Below are 19,033 nucleotides of genomic sequence, written 5' to 3'. Positions count from 1 at the left end.
TTCAGTTATGTGTGCATAAGCAACTTCTAATAAATCTATTTTGCTACTTCATCCTAAAAACAGTAGCCAAAGCATGTGAAAACCTGCAATAGTAATAATAATAGCAATAACAATAATAGTTATTGTTCTGTCCGTCTGCCCTAGCCACTATGGGTGGCTTCCAAAATAATAAAAACACAGCAAAACATCAAACATTAAAACTTCCCGATATCATGTTGCATTCAAATGTCTTTGGAAAGTTGTGGAGTTGTTTATTTGTTTGTCATCTAATATTCTCAAATACACTTTTTATTTTTATTTTTAGAAACTGGAAAAATGAGGATGTTTCTTGGGTGAAAAGATACCTGCATTTTCTAACAATATTTATTATTCATTCATTCATTCGAATATTCATAAACTGACAACTCATAAAAAATATCAAGGCAATGTACAATAAAATCATGAAAACATCATAAAACTAGAACATCATAAAATACAGAAATGATCAATACTGAATCATATTAATTCTCTTACAAAACATTGGCAAAACAAATATGTTTTCAGCAGGCAATGAAATATCAGTATTGTAGGTACCTGTCTGATTTCAATAGGAACAGTGTTCCAAATTACTGGTGCCATTATGTGTGGAAACTAAGTGAACATGAGATAACTGTGGGACAGTCAGGAGAGCTTCTCCAGCTGAGCACAGTGATCTCACCAGTGTAAATTGGCAAGTGAGTCCTTCAGGTAAACTGGCCCTAGGCCAGGCATAGGCAAACTCGGCCCTCCAGATGTTTTGGGACTACAACTCCCATCATCCCTGACCACTGGTCCTGTCAGCTAGGGATGATGGAAGTTGTAGTCCCAAAACATCTGGAGGGCCAAGTTTCCCTATGCCTGCCCTAGGCCATTTAGAGCATTGTACCATAATACTAGTACAAAGCTTTCAGCACCACAGTAATACAGAACTCTTTTGTCCTGAACCAACCTCAAAGGTAGCCCCTCATAGAGTGAAGTGCCATAGTCCAGTCCAGAGGTTACCAATGCCAACACCACTGTGACCAAATTATCTCTATCCATAAATGGCTGTGACCAGCATACCAGCTAAAGAAGAGGGGGGGGGGACACTCTTAGTCACTGAGGACATCTGTCCCTAAGAATACTTCCAAGCTGCTCCTTCAGGGCAAGTGCAATCATGTCAAGAAAAGGGAACCTGCCAATTTCTCAAAGTTGGGAACCACTCACTCACGGGGTTTCTGCCTCACCAGGTTTCAGTTTCCATTTATTAGCCCTCACCCAGCCCAACACCAGCTCCAGATATTGGTCTAGAAGTTCCACAGGCTCACCCAATTTAGATACAGTGGACGCTCAGGTTGTGAACATGATCCACAAGCTGCAGCGTCCGCAACCCACAGCGCCTATGCACACACGCGTTGTGATTTGGTCTTCTGTGCATGCGCAAAGGACAATTTAGTGCTTCTGCACATGTGCGAGACCAAAACCTGGAAGTAACCCGTTCTGGTACTCCCGTGTTTTGGTGCGTCCATAACCTGAAAACGCGCAACCTGAAGCAGCTGTAACCCGAGGTATGACTGTATTGCAAAGAAGTAGAGCTGACTGTCATCAGCATGCTGGAGACAATTTGCTCTGAATTGCCTAACGACTTCTCCTAACAGCTTCAAAGTAGATGTTAAAAAGCATTGGGGCAAGATGCCAGAGGGACAACAGCCAGACAGACAGCCAAAGCCACTCTTTGTGAACAGTGCTGCTTGTCATATTTCTGGCAATGCACGATTTTCGCCAAACTAAGCCAGGTTCCAAAGTACTACCAAAACAGCAGCTCCCCACGCAGCACGTTGAACAGCTTTTGAAACAGAGGATTTCAGCACAGTTTGTGATACAGCATGAGAATCAACTTGCCTAAATGGAAGGAAATGCAGACATTCTGCTGTGCTAATGCAAGTCCGTTCTGTGAGCAGAAGTGCCCTTTTGGATCAAACAATGTAGGCAGGTCTTCATCTGAAAAAGTAAATCTAGGTTTCCTTGATCCATGTAGGCCAATGTTCTTCTTTCCTAGATCACCAGATTGTGTTGGATTACATCTCCCATAATCCCATCAATTTAGCCAATGGCCAGGGATGATGGGAGTTGTAGTCCGGCAACATCTGGTGACCCAAAGTTGAAGTGTAGGTTGCAACACCATAAGATGTTCAAATAAATTATTCTCCTATACATCACAAACGGTTGGGAAATGATGTTGGCCTGTCTTTAGAGCAGCAATGAAATCTTCGCATTATGCAGAATGCTACTTGGTATGCTGTACAAGTTAATGAAACTTTGATCATACGTTGTTATGATGGTTTCCATGTCAGTTTTCAGGTGCATCAGATGACTTTGAGCCACTCTTTTCATTCTCCTGTGTGCTTTGCCGTTATTATTTTTATATACCACATCCTTTACTTTGTTTAATGGTTCTCCGAGTTCTAGTTTTATATTTTGCTGGAATATTAAAATTTCATGAGTGGTTTGATTGTCACTTTAGTGTGTTTGCAAGCATTCTGCAAACTAACATCCATTCAAGCTTGTCATTCATTTTGTGTATGTATCAAAGGGAACTTAAATTGTAGACATTCATCAGAGCCTGGAAAATAGCAATACACTTTTTCCATTGTGGAATTAATGTGTGTTGTTCATGCACACTTCATGATAATGAGCAACCCACATTCATAGTAAAAGGCAATCAAAAAGTTTGAAGCTTAAAAAAAATAAAATCCAATACTATCAAATTAATGCTGTCAAATGAATACTCAATAAACAATTAGTAAAATGAGATGAATTCATTTTCAGAAATGATTTGTGTTATGCTAGCAACAGAAAGGTGGAATGGTTTCCCAACAAATTGCATGGCTTTTTCACAAAAAAAATATTGCCAAATGAGTAAGTGCAGAAATAATATTTAAAAGCATTTTTGAAATTTGAAATTTTATGCATGTAATGATAGCAAAAAGTCAAAAAAATGGTTGATATTAAAGATTATGTAATGCAGATTAGTTACTTTATAATGCTCTTTTAATCATCTAATTGCACCCACAAAGTGGCTCATGTGTGATAGAGTGGTTTTCCCCCCCAACTCTTAATGCATGATTATGGGTGAAATGGGAATTATACTCTTATTAGATAATTGCAAATATGAACCCGAAGTCTTAGCTATGTTGGATTTTCTTGGAGTAGAAGCATGTGATATGCAGACAGGCCAGTCAGCTTCTTTTTTTCACGTTACCTCCTTTCAAAATGTTGAGTAGTATTTGTTAAGACAAACTTTATCTTTTTAAATATTTAAAATTGCTCTCCTGTAAACAGTGCCAGGAATAATATGCCTATGATACTTTGCATGTTGGTGGTAATGGTCAGTATAAACATCTACAAGTCAAAGAGAGATGTATTCTCCGAGCATATAACACTACTTTAATGCAGATGTTGTAACTATTGGTGCCCTTAAACTATACTAAGACTTTGTCTAGCATTACCTTAGCAGGAGGATCGGGAACTGTGGCCCTCCAGTTGCTGTTGCACTGCAGCTCTTACCATCCCTGACTTGCTATCTAGGGTTAACAAGAGTTGAAGTCCAACAAAATCTAGAAGATATGTTCTCCGTCTCTGCCTTAGTAGCATGTTGTTGTTGTCGTTTAGTCGTGTCTGACTCTTCGTGACCCCAGAGCACGCCAGGCACTCCTGTCTTCCACTGCCTCCCGCAGTTTGGTCAAACTCATGCTGGTAGTTTCAAGAACACTGTCCAACCATCTCATCCTCTGTCGTCCCCTTCTCCTTGTGCCCTCAATCTTTCCCAACATCAGTGTCTTTTCCAGGGAGTCTTCTCTTCTCATGAGGTGACCAAAGTATTAGAGCTTCAGCTTCAGGATCTGTCCTTCCACTCAGGGCTGATTTCCTTAAGAATGGATAGGTTTTATCTTCTTGCAGTCCATGGGACTCTCAAGAATCTCCTCCAGCACCATAATTCAAAAGCATCAAATCTTCAGCGATCAGCCTTCTTTATGGTCCAGCTCTCACTCCCATACATCACTACTGGGAAAACCATAGCTTTAACTATACGGACCTTTGTCCTTAGTAGCATAGAAGATGCTAAAATATGTAACCCTCCGGTAATGGTGGGAGATCTCCATCAATGTGGTGCATTGTGGTTGGACATGGACTGCAGAACTTGGATTCAAATCTCAACTCTGCCACAAAGCTCAATAGAAAAGGCACTATGAAGTTAACCTATCAATATGAGGATTATTTATTATGGGTACTATCCAACTAAGTCATACTCGGTGTAGATCTATTTACGGTAAACCTGCATTTTACACATGTTTAACATACACTATTTCAACCACACGTGCCCAATTTCGTCTCTCTCTGCATGCCTCTATTTGTCCTCTCTTCTGACAGTTCACAAACCTACATGTCTCATTCTGTGTGTTCTGTGAACAGAGAGCCTTTGGTCGTGATGACTCTGTGAATGGTAGGGATGCTCTCGCAAGAACTCACAAAACAATCCCCACAACTTTCAGAGCCAGAAAGACTCAGAGCTTAAAAGCTCTTTTGGCCCCAGGTCTACTTGGGGCTTCCAGCTTCCTCCCATCTCTGATCCTTCCCTTCCCTTGCTATTACAGAGAAGGCAAGCTGGCTAGTTGTAGGACAGCTATCTCTTTCTCCCTTGGAAGAGGACTAGGCATGCACTAGGTGGCAGCTCCGAAGGCAATTTTGACTGCATGCAATTTTTGCTTATACATGTAAACCTTAGAACCAAACACCCATGCATAATGTGAGGTGTCTGTATTTCAATTCTGGATAGGACTTAATACTTTATATACACCCTTCTTCCGAAAAGCTTGGAGGAGCTTACAAATGACTCTCATAATTTCTCAAAACTCTGGGCAGCTTGAAGAGCCAGACCTTCTCAGATTCCTTAACAGAACTGTTAACATATAACCTTCAGACCACTTTCCAGGCCAGTATAAAATGGGATAGCCTCACATATACAGCCTTCAGCGTTTTGAAGAAAATGTGGGCTATAACTGTGATGAATCTACCAATGAATCAGCTGGTAGCAGAAGGCACAGCAAAATGATGTAAATGAAGGAGGCAAGGGGTTGCACACACAGCAGTCTGTATGGTACGAAGGGCCAGCCCTATCATTAGTCAGAGTAGCTGCTACCTGCTCCAGCGATGACATGCTGGAGCTGTGCCACACAGCCCGCTTTCTGCTTCCTAAGGTTGCTGCCTTCAGGTGAAGTAGAGGATGCTTCACCATCCCCAGGGTTTAAGTGAGATTCAACTGAGAGTCCAGGAATATTTTATATATGGACTGAGGGGCTCTGTGAGGCACACAAGTAGCCCAAATGACATGAAATACTCTTGTCAGGTTGCGGCGGGACCTAGATTGTGTTTCAGTGGTCACATTTCCGTAAAGATAAAATCCCACTTCAAGAAATCATTTTAATTAAAAGGTGGACAATTTGCACAAAAGTAAGTCCATGCGATTTTCAGTTAAGATTCCCTGAGCTCATCCATAATGAGAGGAAACTTGATTAAAATGAGATGTTGCACAGTCCATCCATTTCCCTAAATTACACTGGAGGATTTATAAAATCATTTCTCTTATAGTGAAAAGGCTTACACATACTTACCCAGTTGGCACGTAACTCCAACTAAACCGTGGCTTAGCACAAACAAGCAAAAGTGCAGGTTCTCAGATTACAGCTATAGAGCTCCATTCTCAGTCATGCTGCTGCCCTGTTATCCAGAGCTAAATGACTGGTTCAGGGTTACATCAGAACCTGGGCTCATGGTTTGTTTCATTCCAGACAAGCCACAACCAAGATTGGTTTTTTGTTTACTTGGCTTACCCTTGGGTAGAATAACAGCAGCAGGATTGAGAAAGGAGCATTGCAGCCACAAGTGAGATATGAAAGCTAGGAGCTAAATGGAACCTTAAACCTAGATTATGAGTGCAACAAAGGAATGTCTAGGTGCACTTTTTAATAACAAGAATACAAAGCTGAAAATGCAGCTAAAATCTTATTTTCATTTTTTACATGGTCTAGTCCTCATCTGAAGACTGCGAAAAAACAAAGCTATGCCTCCCCTGCTCGCCCACCTAATATTCTTAAGAGGGTCTCTTCTCCAGTCTTCAGAGAGTGGCTGGAAGTGGGGAAGCAGAATAAGGTCCTCCTTTCCTTCTACTCTGCAGTTTTAATCTGACTGCGCCCAGACCTCAGAAACTGCTCGCGCTAATGAAATGCTTTGTCGCAAAACGCACCTAGAACAATGGGAGTTTCAAACGCTGACTGTACACTATGTTTCATGCTTACACTGAGAAAATATAAATCCCATTTTAAACATTAACGTGCTGATGCTGTAAACAGAAGGGAATGCAAACAGGGCTGAAGCACCAGCATCATTTTTAACTTCCCAAATATGCTCTGTTTGATACTATCCCTGCAAATTAGTAAGTATTAAATTAGCCACAGGAGGGCTCCCTCCAGCAAACTGAGCACAACAGAAATACCTTGTTAATGAATAAAAACAATAATTTGTGCTCTTGAGGCTTAATAATAAAGGCTCTAATGCCTCAAAAGTTGCTTGTTCAGGTTACTCTGTGGTACAGTCACACAAGTGCATATTTTGTTTAAATATCTGCACTGTATGGGAGATTTCTGATGTCTCAACAAAGCCTGCACACATTTGGGTTCCACATGGCAGACCTAGTTCTTATATACAGCACTTGAAGTCAGTAAACCTGTGCCTGGCCTCTCATCACTTCAGAATACAGTCTTCCATTCACATAGTGGCGTTCTCCACCGCCCAAAAACAAAAGAGGAGAACGTGTCTAACAAATAAAATCAGCATGTCAAAAGGGAAGTCTACCAGGGTTCAGTGGAGCCCAGATGTAGAATCTAAGATCTCTTCAGAGGAAGATGGCAAAGCAGGACTCTTCTCCCAGCCATCTATATTTCCATAGACCCTGAGGAACCATCCGATCTAGACATCACAACTTGGGACTTCTTCTCTCACATACTCTCACCCCCTGGGCTGAAGGAGCAGAGGAGGTGGCAAGCTTCAGGAGGTTCAGGAGGGCTGAAGGAGCAGAGGAGGTTCAGGCAAGCATCTACAGTACAACCAGTATCCTGGTTGAGAGCCAGGAAGGGGTGGAGCCTCCAGTACATTTATAAGCTTCCACTATGAGCTTATATGCTGTTTATATTCACTGCTCAAGCAACAGTTCCCTTAGAGCAGGGGTCGGCAAACTTTTTCAGCAGGGGGCTGGTCCACTGTCCTTCAAACCTTGTGTGGGGCCGGACTATATTTTGAAGGGGTGGGGGAATGAATGAAGTCCTATGCCCCACAAATAACTCAGATATGCATTTTAAATAAAAGCACACATTCTACTCATGTAAAAACATGCTGATTCCCAGACCGTCTACAGGGCGGATTTAGAAGGCGATTGGGCCGGAGCCAGGCCCCAGGACTTAGTTTGCCTACTCATGCCTTAGAGCATCTAAATAGGGCTTCTCTTTCTCTCCCCGCACCCAACTTGAGACACAACAATATAAAAGAAGGTCATTTCTTTCTATTAATAGTCCTGGAAACATTCCATGAAAGAATGTGATAAAATGCCTTTGGCAGGGATGCCAGAATTCCCCCCTCCCCCAAGTCAAGCCTGGAAAATAACCTCCAGGGGCTTGTTAAAGCCAACTCAAAGAAGGAGCGAGCTTTACAAGCCCCCAAATTCAAATCTAAGCTGTGGAAGACCTACTCGTCTTTGCCACTAACAAATGCTTTCAAGCAGGAGAGAAAGAGAGTTCTCCTTGGCAAGCATGTAACCCAGCCTCAGTGGTTCCCTGCAGGAGTCTGCAAGGCTGAACTTAGCTGGTTACTGATGGAGATTACATGGGCTGTCGCTGCATGGAATTCCCAGCAGCTAAAGCAGCCTGTTCCACTGCCAGCTATGGGAAGGGGAGGCAAAGATGGTCTGTGGGTCATCTGTCAGGGATGGTCTTTCTGCTCCAAGTCTCCCTTTTTGTCCCTGGGGTGTCTTGCTTTTAAAATGGTATGGAATGACAGTTTAAAGAGGAGTGAGGGCTCTCAGATCCTTTCCAAATTACTCCAAAAAAAGAAGAAGAGTGCTCACTCATCTTTAGTCCATAGCCAATATTCAGCATTAGAATCATCTTCCTGCTGCATCAAAGATTTATTGGAAATGAAAGCTATGAATAAATATCGGCTCCATCATGGCACACACTCGTCTCTCACTTGGAATCTTTTCAATCCAACACTGGAAGGCCAGTTTTCCAATACTATCACTTTTATGATAGCATATCTGGAGCATCTGAATACTTTTAAATGAAAATTCTCATCCATGTTGAGATGGAGTTTTCAATAGGCCCTTTGATTGACAGCTGTACCTAAAAGCCATTTCCCCCTGGGTGGTATTCAACTAAGTGTTACCCAGAGCAGACCCAGTGAAATTAACCAGTCATGCACATTAATTTCAGTGAGTCTGCTCCAAGTAAAATTTAGTAGAATACGACCCCTTATGTCTCCCTAGTACTTAGCTTGAAGAGAAAAGTGGTTTCTCTGTGGTGAGAGCTAGATGCTTAAAGATGTAAGAATTATGGATATTCTTTTCCATAATTCTTGGAATAATGAGACAAAGACTAGGGGCATCTGGAAAGATAATGACTCTGTCAACAGTGATTTGATCCCAGGAAGAAAAGTGAGGGTCAAACTAGAGAGGATGCTAAAAACATCATTAGCAATTATCCTTTTTTCTCACTCCAGCAGGCTCTGGGAAGGGTCTTCCCAATTTTCCTCAGGACTACAGCTCAAAGAGTGGATGGGGAGATATTAAATTTTTCATCTCCCACCCCAGCCCCAAAGAAAATCCCCCACCCCACCCACTGGTACCATGGGGTGAGATTTTCATTGGGGATGATATGGGAAGGAAATGGTAGCATCTATTCTTCCTGCATAGTATAGTCCTGGTGGCAATTCTGATTAAGGTGGTAGTGGTTTCTTATACCTAACATGGTTGCTGAGGTTGCATTTAGCACTCTGCTTAGTTTGATGCTAAAAAAAGGAAGGAAAATGGAACTGCCCCAAATGACCAAATAGAGGTTAGAATAAGAACACAGGAAACAATGAATGATATCCAACTCAGAAACGAATTGATATGAACATGACTAATGCTGGGTATCACCCAATAGCAATAGTGAATAATTTCACACACACACAAAAAAAAATTGAGTAGCCAAGGGTAAGAAAATAAGCTCATAGAAAATAGGCGTTCAGAGGAATATCGTTAATATACTTCTGCCTCTTCATCCAATTTCTCGTCAAAGAATGCAATCACAAGAACATTTCACCACCCACCTGCCTCTGGGATAGTTAGCACACGAAAGGCACCGGAGGTGAAATTACATTCTGTTATGTCATAAGGAATATCTTTTGTATGCTGCTAAAGAGCTGGATGGAATAAATATAGAAAAACTCATTAGAGATGCACTGGAAGAATACTGTCAAGGTTACCTATCCATTATTAAGAGTGACTGCCAGATTAGGCAAAAGAAATAGAATAAGAAAGAAAGAGTGCTAAAACAAGAGAAAAAGAGGGATGCTGTTATGAAAAATCACTTAACATCCCAAGTCCCTGTCTTGGGAATTTGCCAGGCAAAGATGTGCTAAGGCATTTACATGCTTTTATATGAGTGTTTCAGTAAGAAACAATATGACAGAGAAGAAAGAGTCAGAAAAAGACTAAAATAAACCATAAAAATTGTAAACAGAACTCAAATGCACCAATTGGAATTTACAAGGCTGTAAAAAAAATGACAGTAAACCATCCTCTGTTAAGTTTCTTGGGTTTTCATGGTATAACAAGAGTGACTGATTTATAGAGAATAGGAGGCTAGTTCATTCTGAATCTGAAGCTTTATATTTATTACTTGGGGTTCTCACTTCACTTCCAAACAACATTTTTAATGAGCCTCTGGTTGTTCTTGTTCTTGCTGTTTTTTTAAAAACCAGTCTTATTGTATGCCAAATGAAAATCCTTAATCAGGGACTACTTTGCTCTTGAATCTTATTTTAAATATCATGCTCAAACAAAATATGAAATGTAAGTACACTGATAATGTGTGCCACCACCTGAACAAGAGAGAATGAGAAGAACTGGAAGAACACAATGACATGAAATGAAAAATCGAGCTGCTATGGTTATGTCATCTACTGCACTTCAGATCAACATATTTTAATGATATTTTAAAAGTAACTCGTATGGCCTACATATCAATGTGATTCAGAGCACATTCCATAAAATAAAAAGAATATGGGTCTAACCCAGACTTATTTATAAAATAAACACACTGGCATCAATGGGAACTAAGATAGTCATGACTAAAGTCCCGTTGATTTCCAGTGAGTCTGCTTTGAATATGACTCAATGCAACCCTGCTACTGTTTATCAATAGAGACATAGAAGATACAGGCAAGTTTGAAAATACTAGACATTTGCTTAGTGTAATGCTATTATCTTTAAAGGACAGCTTATGCCACTGGCAAACTCCAGCATGTTTCTAACATTGGGAAATCTTCTGGCTGCAATCTCAGGAACCAGGGCTGGTGCCAGGCTTCAGGGAGCCATCAGCAAACACACAGCATTTTGTTCACCTTTCTCCTGCCGCCACAGTGCCACCAGCAACACCACTCCACCCCCGCTGCTAGTGGTTCCCAATTTTGAGGAATGGGGTGCGAACAAAGCTTTATGCTATGTTCTAAGCAACATGGACAGCACAGTTTCATATCGCATATCAGACAGTTATTACAGCCAGGGCTGGACCAAGACATTTCAGCAGCTGAGGTGAACCCAAAATGGTGTCCTCTACCCCACTAGGGAAGAAGGGGTGGTTGCAGTTCTACAAGAGGGACAAGGGTGGGATGAGGCCAGCAGGGCACCCTATTTGCCAAGGGGCTGCTGCAGAGGCGGCGTTGGGGACAGGGTGCTGAGGAGGAGGCAGATGCAATCAAGGCAGCAGTGGCAGCAGGCGATGCATTCCACAGAGGCCAGATCTGCTGCCCTGCCACCTGATGTGGTCGCCTCACCTTGCCTCATGGGTGAGCTAGTCCACCCCATATAACTCCATGTATCATGTCCACCTGAACATGTCACCCTTTACTATATTGGCAATGCTGGCCAAGACTGATGGGAGTTGTAGCTAACAGCATCTGGAGGACACCAAGTTGGCTCTTCCCTTCTACATAAAAAAAGATCACTGCTGGATCAGACTGAAGGTTCACCTGATCCTGTTTCCTATGGTGGCCAGCCATATAATTCCAAAAACAACAACGACATATTCTGGCCATAAAGGTCACCACGCTCCCCTGCTATTTGGTCCCCCTCAATTGGCATTCAGGGGCATGTTGCCTCTGGTGAAGTTTCCATTGACTTAACATGGTTAAGAGCAATTAATAGGCCTGCCCTCCATTGATTTGTCTAATAACCTTTTAAAAATCATTTAAGCCAGTGGCCATAATCACATGCTGTGCCAGCAAATTCCATAATTGGGTGAAGTGGTGGGGTTTTTTTTTGTCCTGAATCAAAACTGTAAATCAATTTCAGCAGCCAGCCAGTTGTATTTTTGTAGTGGGGTTTTATGTGCAGTGTTTATTTTGATGCTAAAAAGGGTGCTCTGTTTACTTGTTAACTGTGTTTTGTATGTTTGTCTTTTATTTAAGATGCTTTAACCTCTGTTGTAAACCACTTAAAGATCTGAATATAAGAAATACTTAAGTTCTCCAAATCAAAATAAAGTACTAGCATCAGGGGGTATGAAGAAAAATAATTTCTCTCCACTAGAAAATATTTATTCTTCCCTGTTACCTGTCATCTGTTTTTTTAGAACTACGAAGTTCTCACAACCAACCTCTGTTTTGTTTGTTTGTTTATTCACATTTTCTCGGCTCCGTGATAACCTTTTCTGAGAAAGGGTTGCCATTGTTTAGTAGGAATTTCCTTACTTAACACATGAAATACTTGAATGGTGTACATTTTAAGACTTGAGAGCATATACAAAATGAAATAAAGCATTAAAGCATCTTCAGTAGCAGAGACCACACAACCGAGTAGCACTACATGAAAAGCCTTCATAAATAAGGAAGGTTTAGGCGAGGGTGGGAAACCTCAAGCCCAAGGATTTAATGCGGCTTTCTGGGGCTCGCAACCTCAGACCACCCTACCCAACTTCACACCCTGCTTGTGTGTCTTTGTCCGGATAGAATATGGCCATGAACTCTTATAATGCATCTTGCTTGCCTGGATAGAAAACACCGGGAAGTCGGGGGGAAGTTGAGTGCATATAGAAACTTCCCTACTTTGCAAAGGTAAATTCTGCAACCACAACGCCACCCACCTTTGCCTCTGCCCATGCCCATGCCCATCACTTGCACATGGGCCCTGGACAATTGCTCTGAAGGGAAGGCAGTCCTCAGGCTGAAAAAGGCATCCCATTCCTGGTCTAAAGTACAGCACTGCAGATGCTTGATGGATGCCCAGACAGAGGGAATTTCACAAAATGAAAGCAGTGGTGTTGAAAGACTTGCTCTATGTGGTTGCAAAGTGGAATACAGGCACATGTGCCTTTCTCAAAGACCACAGTAGCACTGCACTACTGGCAATGTTATCTTTAATTCCCAGTATGGAATTTGCCTATATCATAGCCAATGTTCTAAGAAATGACATGTTTATTATCCACTACAATTGCTAAGGTTTCTGTCGTGGTGAATCACTGCCAACTTAGACTCCATAAGTGTACACATGAAAGTCAATGGGTTTTTATTGCCCAGTGTGCAGCACTTAACACTCACCTACAGTGAACCACATTTACCAAGAAAGGGGGGGTGGGGTATTGGTTTTGTTTCATTTTTGTTTTATTAGGTATTCTCATTTTGTATGTTACTGTTGTGAACCGCCTTGGGATCTTTGGGTGAAGGGCAGTATACAAATTAATTAATTAATACAATTTTATTAACTAATCACCCAGTTTTGAGATATCATTTCAGGGCCCTTCCCAGTTTGGGTTGGATTTTCAGCATCCTTAATATTTTTATGTCACCCACAAATGTGTCTACCTTGCTGATCTCTCCTGACTCCACATCATTTCTGAGTAACCTGCACAGTGCTGGTTCAAATACAAGTTCTAGGGGACTGATTACAGTACCTCCCTTTACTGCAAAACCCATCTATTCACTGCTACATCTACTCCCTGTTATTTAACTAGCTACTGATGCATACCTAATTGACAATGTAATCCTATGCATGTCTACTCAGAAGTAAGCCCTGTCATGTTCAATGGGTCAGAATTCCCCATATGCTAGTATAGGATTGCAGTCTTAACCAGCTGTTGATTTTATCCCAAGGCCCACTAAGTTTATTCAGGAGCCTTTTGAGATGAGAGTCTGTCAGAAACTTTTACCCCATCAAAGCCTACCAATTCACTCCTAGATTCATGCTTGTCTACACTCTCAAAGGTCACCAAAAGGCTGATGAGTCATGGTAGGCATTATGCAGGAGCCATGCTCATTCTTCCAGAGCAAAGCGTAAGAATATAGGAAGCTGCCAGAGGTGACTCAGCAGGTACAGCTGCTTTGCATCTTTTCACTATGCAGGCTTCCCTGCCACCTCATCCTCACCTTCCTAGTAAGCAACAGTGACCTACCTACAGGGAAACTAGCGCAGCAGCTCTACCCCACCTGGAGATCAAGTGAGGCCATGGGTCCAACCACCACATTTACTAGCAGCAGTTCTCTAGTATTCCAGACAATGTAATACTGTACTCCCAACCCAACCTGGAGATGTCAGGGATTGAACTCAAAGCATTGAGCTATGCCCCCAAGACAGAAGTTACGTTAATAGGCTTCTAGTTTCTTGGCTCTCCTTAGACCCTTGATAAAAAACAACCTAGAGCTATGTTGGCTATTTTCCAGCCCTCTGCTTAGGATGCCAATGCTGTCGATCAATGATATCACATTTGAGCTCTTTAAGAATTCTTGGGTGGATACTATTCCCACCTGGACACTGGTTAGCCTTTAATTTGTCAGTTAGCCCTAGGATGTCGTGTCTTGTCACTTCTATTTGCCTTAGCTCTTCAGGTGACTTCTGGGCATCGTTCAGACATGGGGATCTGTCCAACATTTCTCTCTAGTTTCACTACTCTCCTTCAGCTATCCTTGCACACCTTTGTTGTCTCATGGATCCTCAGAGGCTGGTTTCCTGTCTCTGATTATTTAAAGAACAGATCTGCCAGTGATTGTGTTGCATTTTGACACTAGCTACTGCTATTTTTGCCAGTCAATGGCTCAATCAGCCACCTATCATTTCCCATGTATATTTCATGCAGCGGAAGGAATACAGTATATACCAATTACAAACGAACCTAAATAAAAAACAACAACCACTGATAGTACACAATCCCAGTTCCTTTCAGGTGGGAATGCTATGCGAGTCCATGCAGCCTAGACCATGAACCTTTCAAGTTTCACTGTTTTTTTCTGCACAGATGCACCTCTATTCAGAAGTAAATTCCAGTGGATTCAACAGATCTCACTCCAAAGTAAGTGGATATAGGATTGCAGCCCTAACAAACTATGGTATGTGTACATTACAAACTTTAAACAAAAACAATTTGAAGACCTCTGTGTATTAAAAAACATTCACAAATAGAAAATATTTACTGTATAAAGTTTTCAGTCAATGTGTCAAGAAGCCACACTAGGGTGTAATATGCAGAATGACTGATGGCTCTACAGAACTACATTGTCTTTAATAGCATTAAATAGTGTGTGTGGGGGGGTTAATCCTAGAGCAAGCAGCGCCAATGTATAACGGACACTTGTTTTGGCCCTCAGAACAAGTGACTCCCAATCCAACCACTCCAGGGATATTATTGATCTTAAATAGCAATCACGCTCATAAAAATAACTGAAATGTGGTATACTTTTTCTTCTAGTGAGAGACCCATCTGAAATATCAAAAGTACATTCCTTTAATCAAGCTGGCAAAAAAGGTCTGTTTTGCTGCACTCAGACTCAGGTCCATTCAGATTAGAACTTGATCAAATGAATGTAAATGTGAAGGCCAGACAGCTTCTTAGTACAATACCAGTATAATGGGAGGTGGAGAAACTATTCAAGAAATGTTGGCACCACTTCTTGAAGCACATATTCCTGAGATTGAACTATAAATGATGCCATGCAAATTTCTAGTCTTAGAACCCAAGTTTATTGCACCCTATTTCTTGCACATCTGGCTGAAAAGCAGGAGATGTAGAACTAATAATTAACACAGGAAAGCACATCTCTTGCACACAAAATGCACACTACCAAGCATCAACTTGCTATTCCGTTCCCTCTTATTACAATAAATACATTTCTTTTGCACACTTATTCGAAACCTGAATCACAGGCCTCTATAGAGACTATTTTGTGTGATGTGAAGGCCCGCTCAAAACATTTTGTTAAAAGTCTTGTTTTACTAATGGGAAGGTAATATTGCTTCTCCAGCACAGCCAAGAACAGAGTTACTCAAGCAGGGTGATTTCTAAAGACCTTATTAGTGCTAATTTCACCCTACATGTTCCAGCAAGTGATCTCCTAGAACTCCAGAGCTCATCTCCTCATTGTCCATGCATTGATTTTTAAGAGGGAAGTTTTTATTGCTTGTTGTTGTTTTGCTCTTCATCTGCTGTTCCAATTCTGAGCCTACTTTTCCATATGTACTCTTTAGTATGCCCCATTGAGCTTGATGAGGCTCAACTTCTGATCAAACACACTTAGGGTTGTGGCACAACTCTTCCTTCCACTCAAGGTAATGTGTTAAGCCGCAGTTCTGTGCACACTTAGCAAGGGGTAAGCTCCATGGACCATAGCAGGACTTACTTCTGCATAAACAGGGCTAGGATTGGGCTGACGGTTAACTAGAACACAAAAGTGGGCATCAGTCATTCAGATGTGCATTTCTCACCTCAAAATCCCTTCAAACAGCTGCTTAAAAAGCAGTTATACTTTTTTTAAAAAGTCATTTATAGTTTAGTATGGTTAAACACACTGAGCCTTAGAAAAATAGTATGCTCTGTAGCAGCAATACTAGGCATACTTACCAGGGAGTAAGCCCTACTGAACAGACAGAGTTGCTTCCAAGTAAGCATGAGGATTGTGCTGTGAAAGTCTGCTAAACCTTACAATCATTTTATGAAGGAGCAGTCTTCTAAAAAAGAGTGATGCTTTATACGTGTAAAGCTCTGCCTTGTTTCAGAGCACTTCATAGCCTAACATATAGAAACTGTGTACAGCAAATGTCAACAGCAGGCTATCAATCAACAATTGAATGTGCATTAGTGTGTCTTCCATTGATCAAACTAATTTATAAACATTCACTCTGTTGAAAAGATATAATACACTTTGATTGATGGCCCTTGAAATTAAGGACGTTAAAGTAACAGTTAATATATATTGCTGTTGGCCAATGCATTATAAGTGATAAACAAGCTACAGCATATATTTCTATTTTATTTCATGCATCTCTCACCCTTATGCATGTGTGAAATGTTTGAAATCTATATGGAACAATTTGCAGTTAGGCCCACAGCAATATTTGCAAGTGAAATATAGCCTTTCCTAATTTATCAGCAGCAATGATTTAAAGTTTTGCATTAAAGCAACTCTCTCAAAGGCACTTAATTTAATGCAAGTCTTATTTTGGTTTACGAGCCATACATAAACTTAATGAGTTGAAAATTATGACAAAAAATATAGGTTAGATTAATTGCGGTTAATCTCAGATGACGAAGACTATAAACTAGAGATACTTAGGAGCACATCATGACACCAAGCAGATAGAACAGTCCACGAACAGAGAGTATGTGTGCATCCTTTTGCTATAGAATCTGACTACTAGAACAACATTTGGTGAAAGAAGGAACCTGGACACTTTGAAGTGTTAGTGGAACAGTAGGAAACTGGGGGGGGGGGGGTGCGAGGTGGGGAGAGAAACAGGTTCTAGCAGGAAGAGGACTGCACTGATCAAATAGGATGCTAAGTTTGCCTGCAAGACAAATTGTGAACTTTACTAGATGGCCTTTTGCAAGTCCCCAGAAGGCTAATCGCTCAGCTTAATCTATTCATTGGATTGTTTGAAAGATAAGAACCATAAGACATTTTGTTCAATGAAAAATGAAATTAGTGCTGATGATCATCATGTGACCATACTGAGGCATGCATACCTATTTCTAAAACCATATCATGGCATATATTTTTTTTCATTCCACATTAAACTGCTTAGGCACAACTGCATTCCAGACCTTTCAGTTGACAGCAAAATTCTGATCAGGAGAAAACTTCTTATGCACACACCTAGGCACACCCATGCCCAACCTCTGTGGATCAAATTTAGCCTCACTACAGACCATGGGCTATGATCACTGCTGGGGAAGGGGAAGTGGGCTTCAGTTTCATCTCTCACACCCAGGTTAGAGTCAATTACTGTTCTTGGAAATCCAACAAATTAGCCTCTCCTAACTTTCTCCCTTCACAATACAGTTGTCCTTCTTCCGGAAAACCTTAGTACCAAATCCTCCTCTTCCTCATTGGGTCTTTAGATTGTGTTCAGCATTCACAGGAGGAAGAGCCTCAAGTTAAAAGGATGCATCACAATTAAGAGCCATTCAGCTTTTTATGGCGACTAAACAGATGCTTTAACTCTCCACTTAACACACACACACACACAAACTCTCTATGCTCCGGGCTGCTCTGGGTCTTTTGCTTTCTGCTTACCTGCTGCTCTCCCAGCATGGTGGATTTCACCAGGTGTCTTTCCCTGTACAGAGACCAGAGTCCGATGTTGGGCAGGAAAATCAGAGTCACCACGAACAACAACGTCATTTGCAGAAATCTTTTCTGTTTCCTCTTCATGGCCAGTGGCAACGGATGCCAGAGAAGAAATGAGGTGGTGGGTATCCTTCTCTCCGCTTTTTCCTTCCGTGGTCCAGAGCTCCCTTTGGCTTCCCTCTTGCGCTCCTCAGTCTCACCGATTCACCCCCAAACAGTGAGCAAAAACTTCAACTCTGCCTCCAGCTTGGTCACCCCTTCACGGGGGGAGTCTGTAATCTAAGGATCCAAGGAAAAGACAAGGAGTTACTCCTGCTATTCTCTGACACAGCCTGTCAGCCACAGCCCTGCCCCATCGCCCCGAAAAGATCCTAAAAGCCTATGGATCGGTTCCTTCCCCTTACCTCCCCCCCGCGCAACCAATAGAATCGATACGATTGGCTGCAGAGCTGCCGCTGCCGAAGCCCAGATGTTACAGAGAGCAATTGGGGTGGGGAAGCAGGGAGGGGAGTTGAGTCACCCAACTCGGGGGTGACCCATTCTTCCATCGCCAGTGGCAGAATTTAAGGAGACGAGGCGGGGGAGGAGCACTTGGCAAGATCTTCTTTCCTGCCAGAGCAGAGATTTCTCCCCGAGTGGCAAGGGGCTCCCGGAAACCGGTTCGCGGCGCGCGCGCCTTTCCCACCAATGAAATGGGTCACAAGGTGCAGCCTTACCTGGGACCTCGCACAACGGGGATTCGCAGTTGGAAAAGACATCTTCCAACTCCCTTGCTCTCTCACACACACCATCCCTCCTCCGGAAAGACCAGCCCCTCTTTTCTTCTTCCCTCCCCAGCAACCTCGCTGGCAGAAGGGAAAGCGCTTCGGCAGACTCCAGTTGGCATGACTTCACACACACACACACAGAGCGCGCGCAAACACACACACACACCCTCAGACGGTCTGGCTCGGAGACTTTCCCTCCCCATCCATTCCTAGGCAGGGCTAATGGGGTGTGCAGACTATTGCTGAGTGAGGAGTGTGTGTGTGTGTGTGTGTGTGTGTGAGAGAGAGTGAGAGAGTGAGAGAGAGAGAGAGAGAGAGAGAGAGAGAGAGAGAGAGAGAGAAGCGTC

The 19,033-nt window shown here is 42.1% G+C and overlaps 1 protein-coding gene across 4 annotated transcripts in view; it reads right to left on the bottom strand.

The window, feature by feature from the left end:
• GALNTL6 (polypeptide N-acetylgalactosaminyltransferase like 6) overlaps positions 1-19,033 on the bottom strand; it is a 452,866-nt gene that overhangs the window by 433,222 nt on the left and 611 nt on the right. For 3 of the 4 annotated variants that reach the window (XM_081926064.1, XM_081926066.1, XM_081926067.1), the window contains exon 2: positions 17,866-18,198. In XM_081926064.1, the coding sequence (XP_081782190.1) occupies positions 17,866-18,003 (138 nt within the window). In that variant the 5' untranslated portion in view covers positions 18,004-18,198. Of the gene's footprint in view, positions 1-17,865; positions 18,199-18,635; positions 18,941-19,033 lie in introns of those variants that run through there. The other variant, XM_081926065.1, reaches the window with a different exon arrangement.

Source organism: Podarcis melisellensis, assembly GCF_964234715.1.
Source record: "Podarcis melisellensis genome assembly, chromosome: 9".
Taxonomy (NCBI): domain Eukaryota; kingdom Metazoa; phylum Chordata; class Lepidosauria; order Squamata; family Lacertidae; genus Podarcis; species Podarcis melisellensis.
Note: the sequence above shows the minus strand (reverse complement) of the source record. Positions and strands in the feature narration are given on the sequence as shown.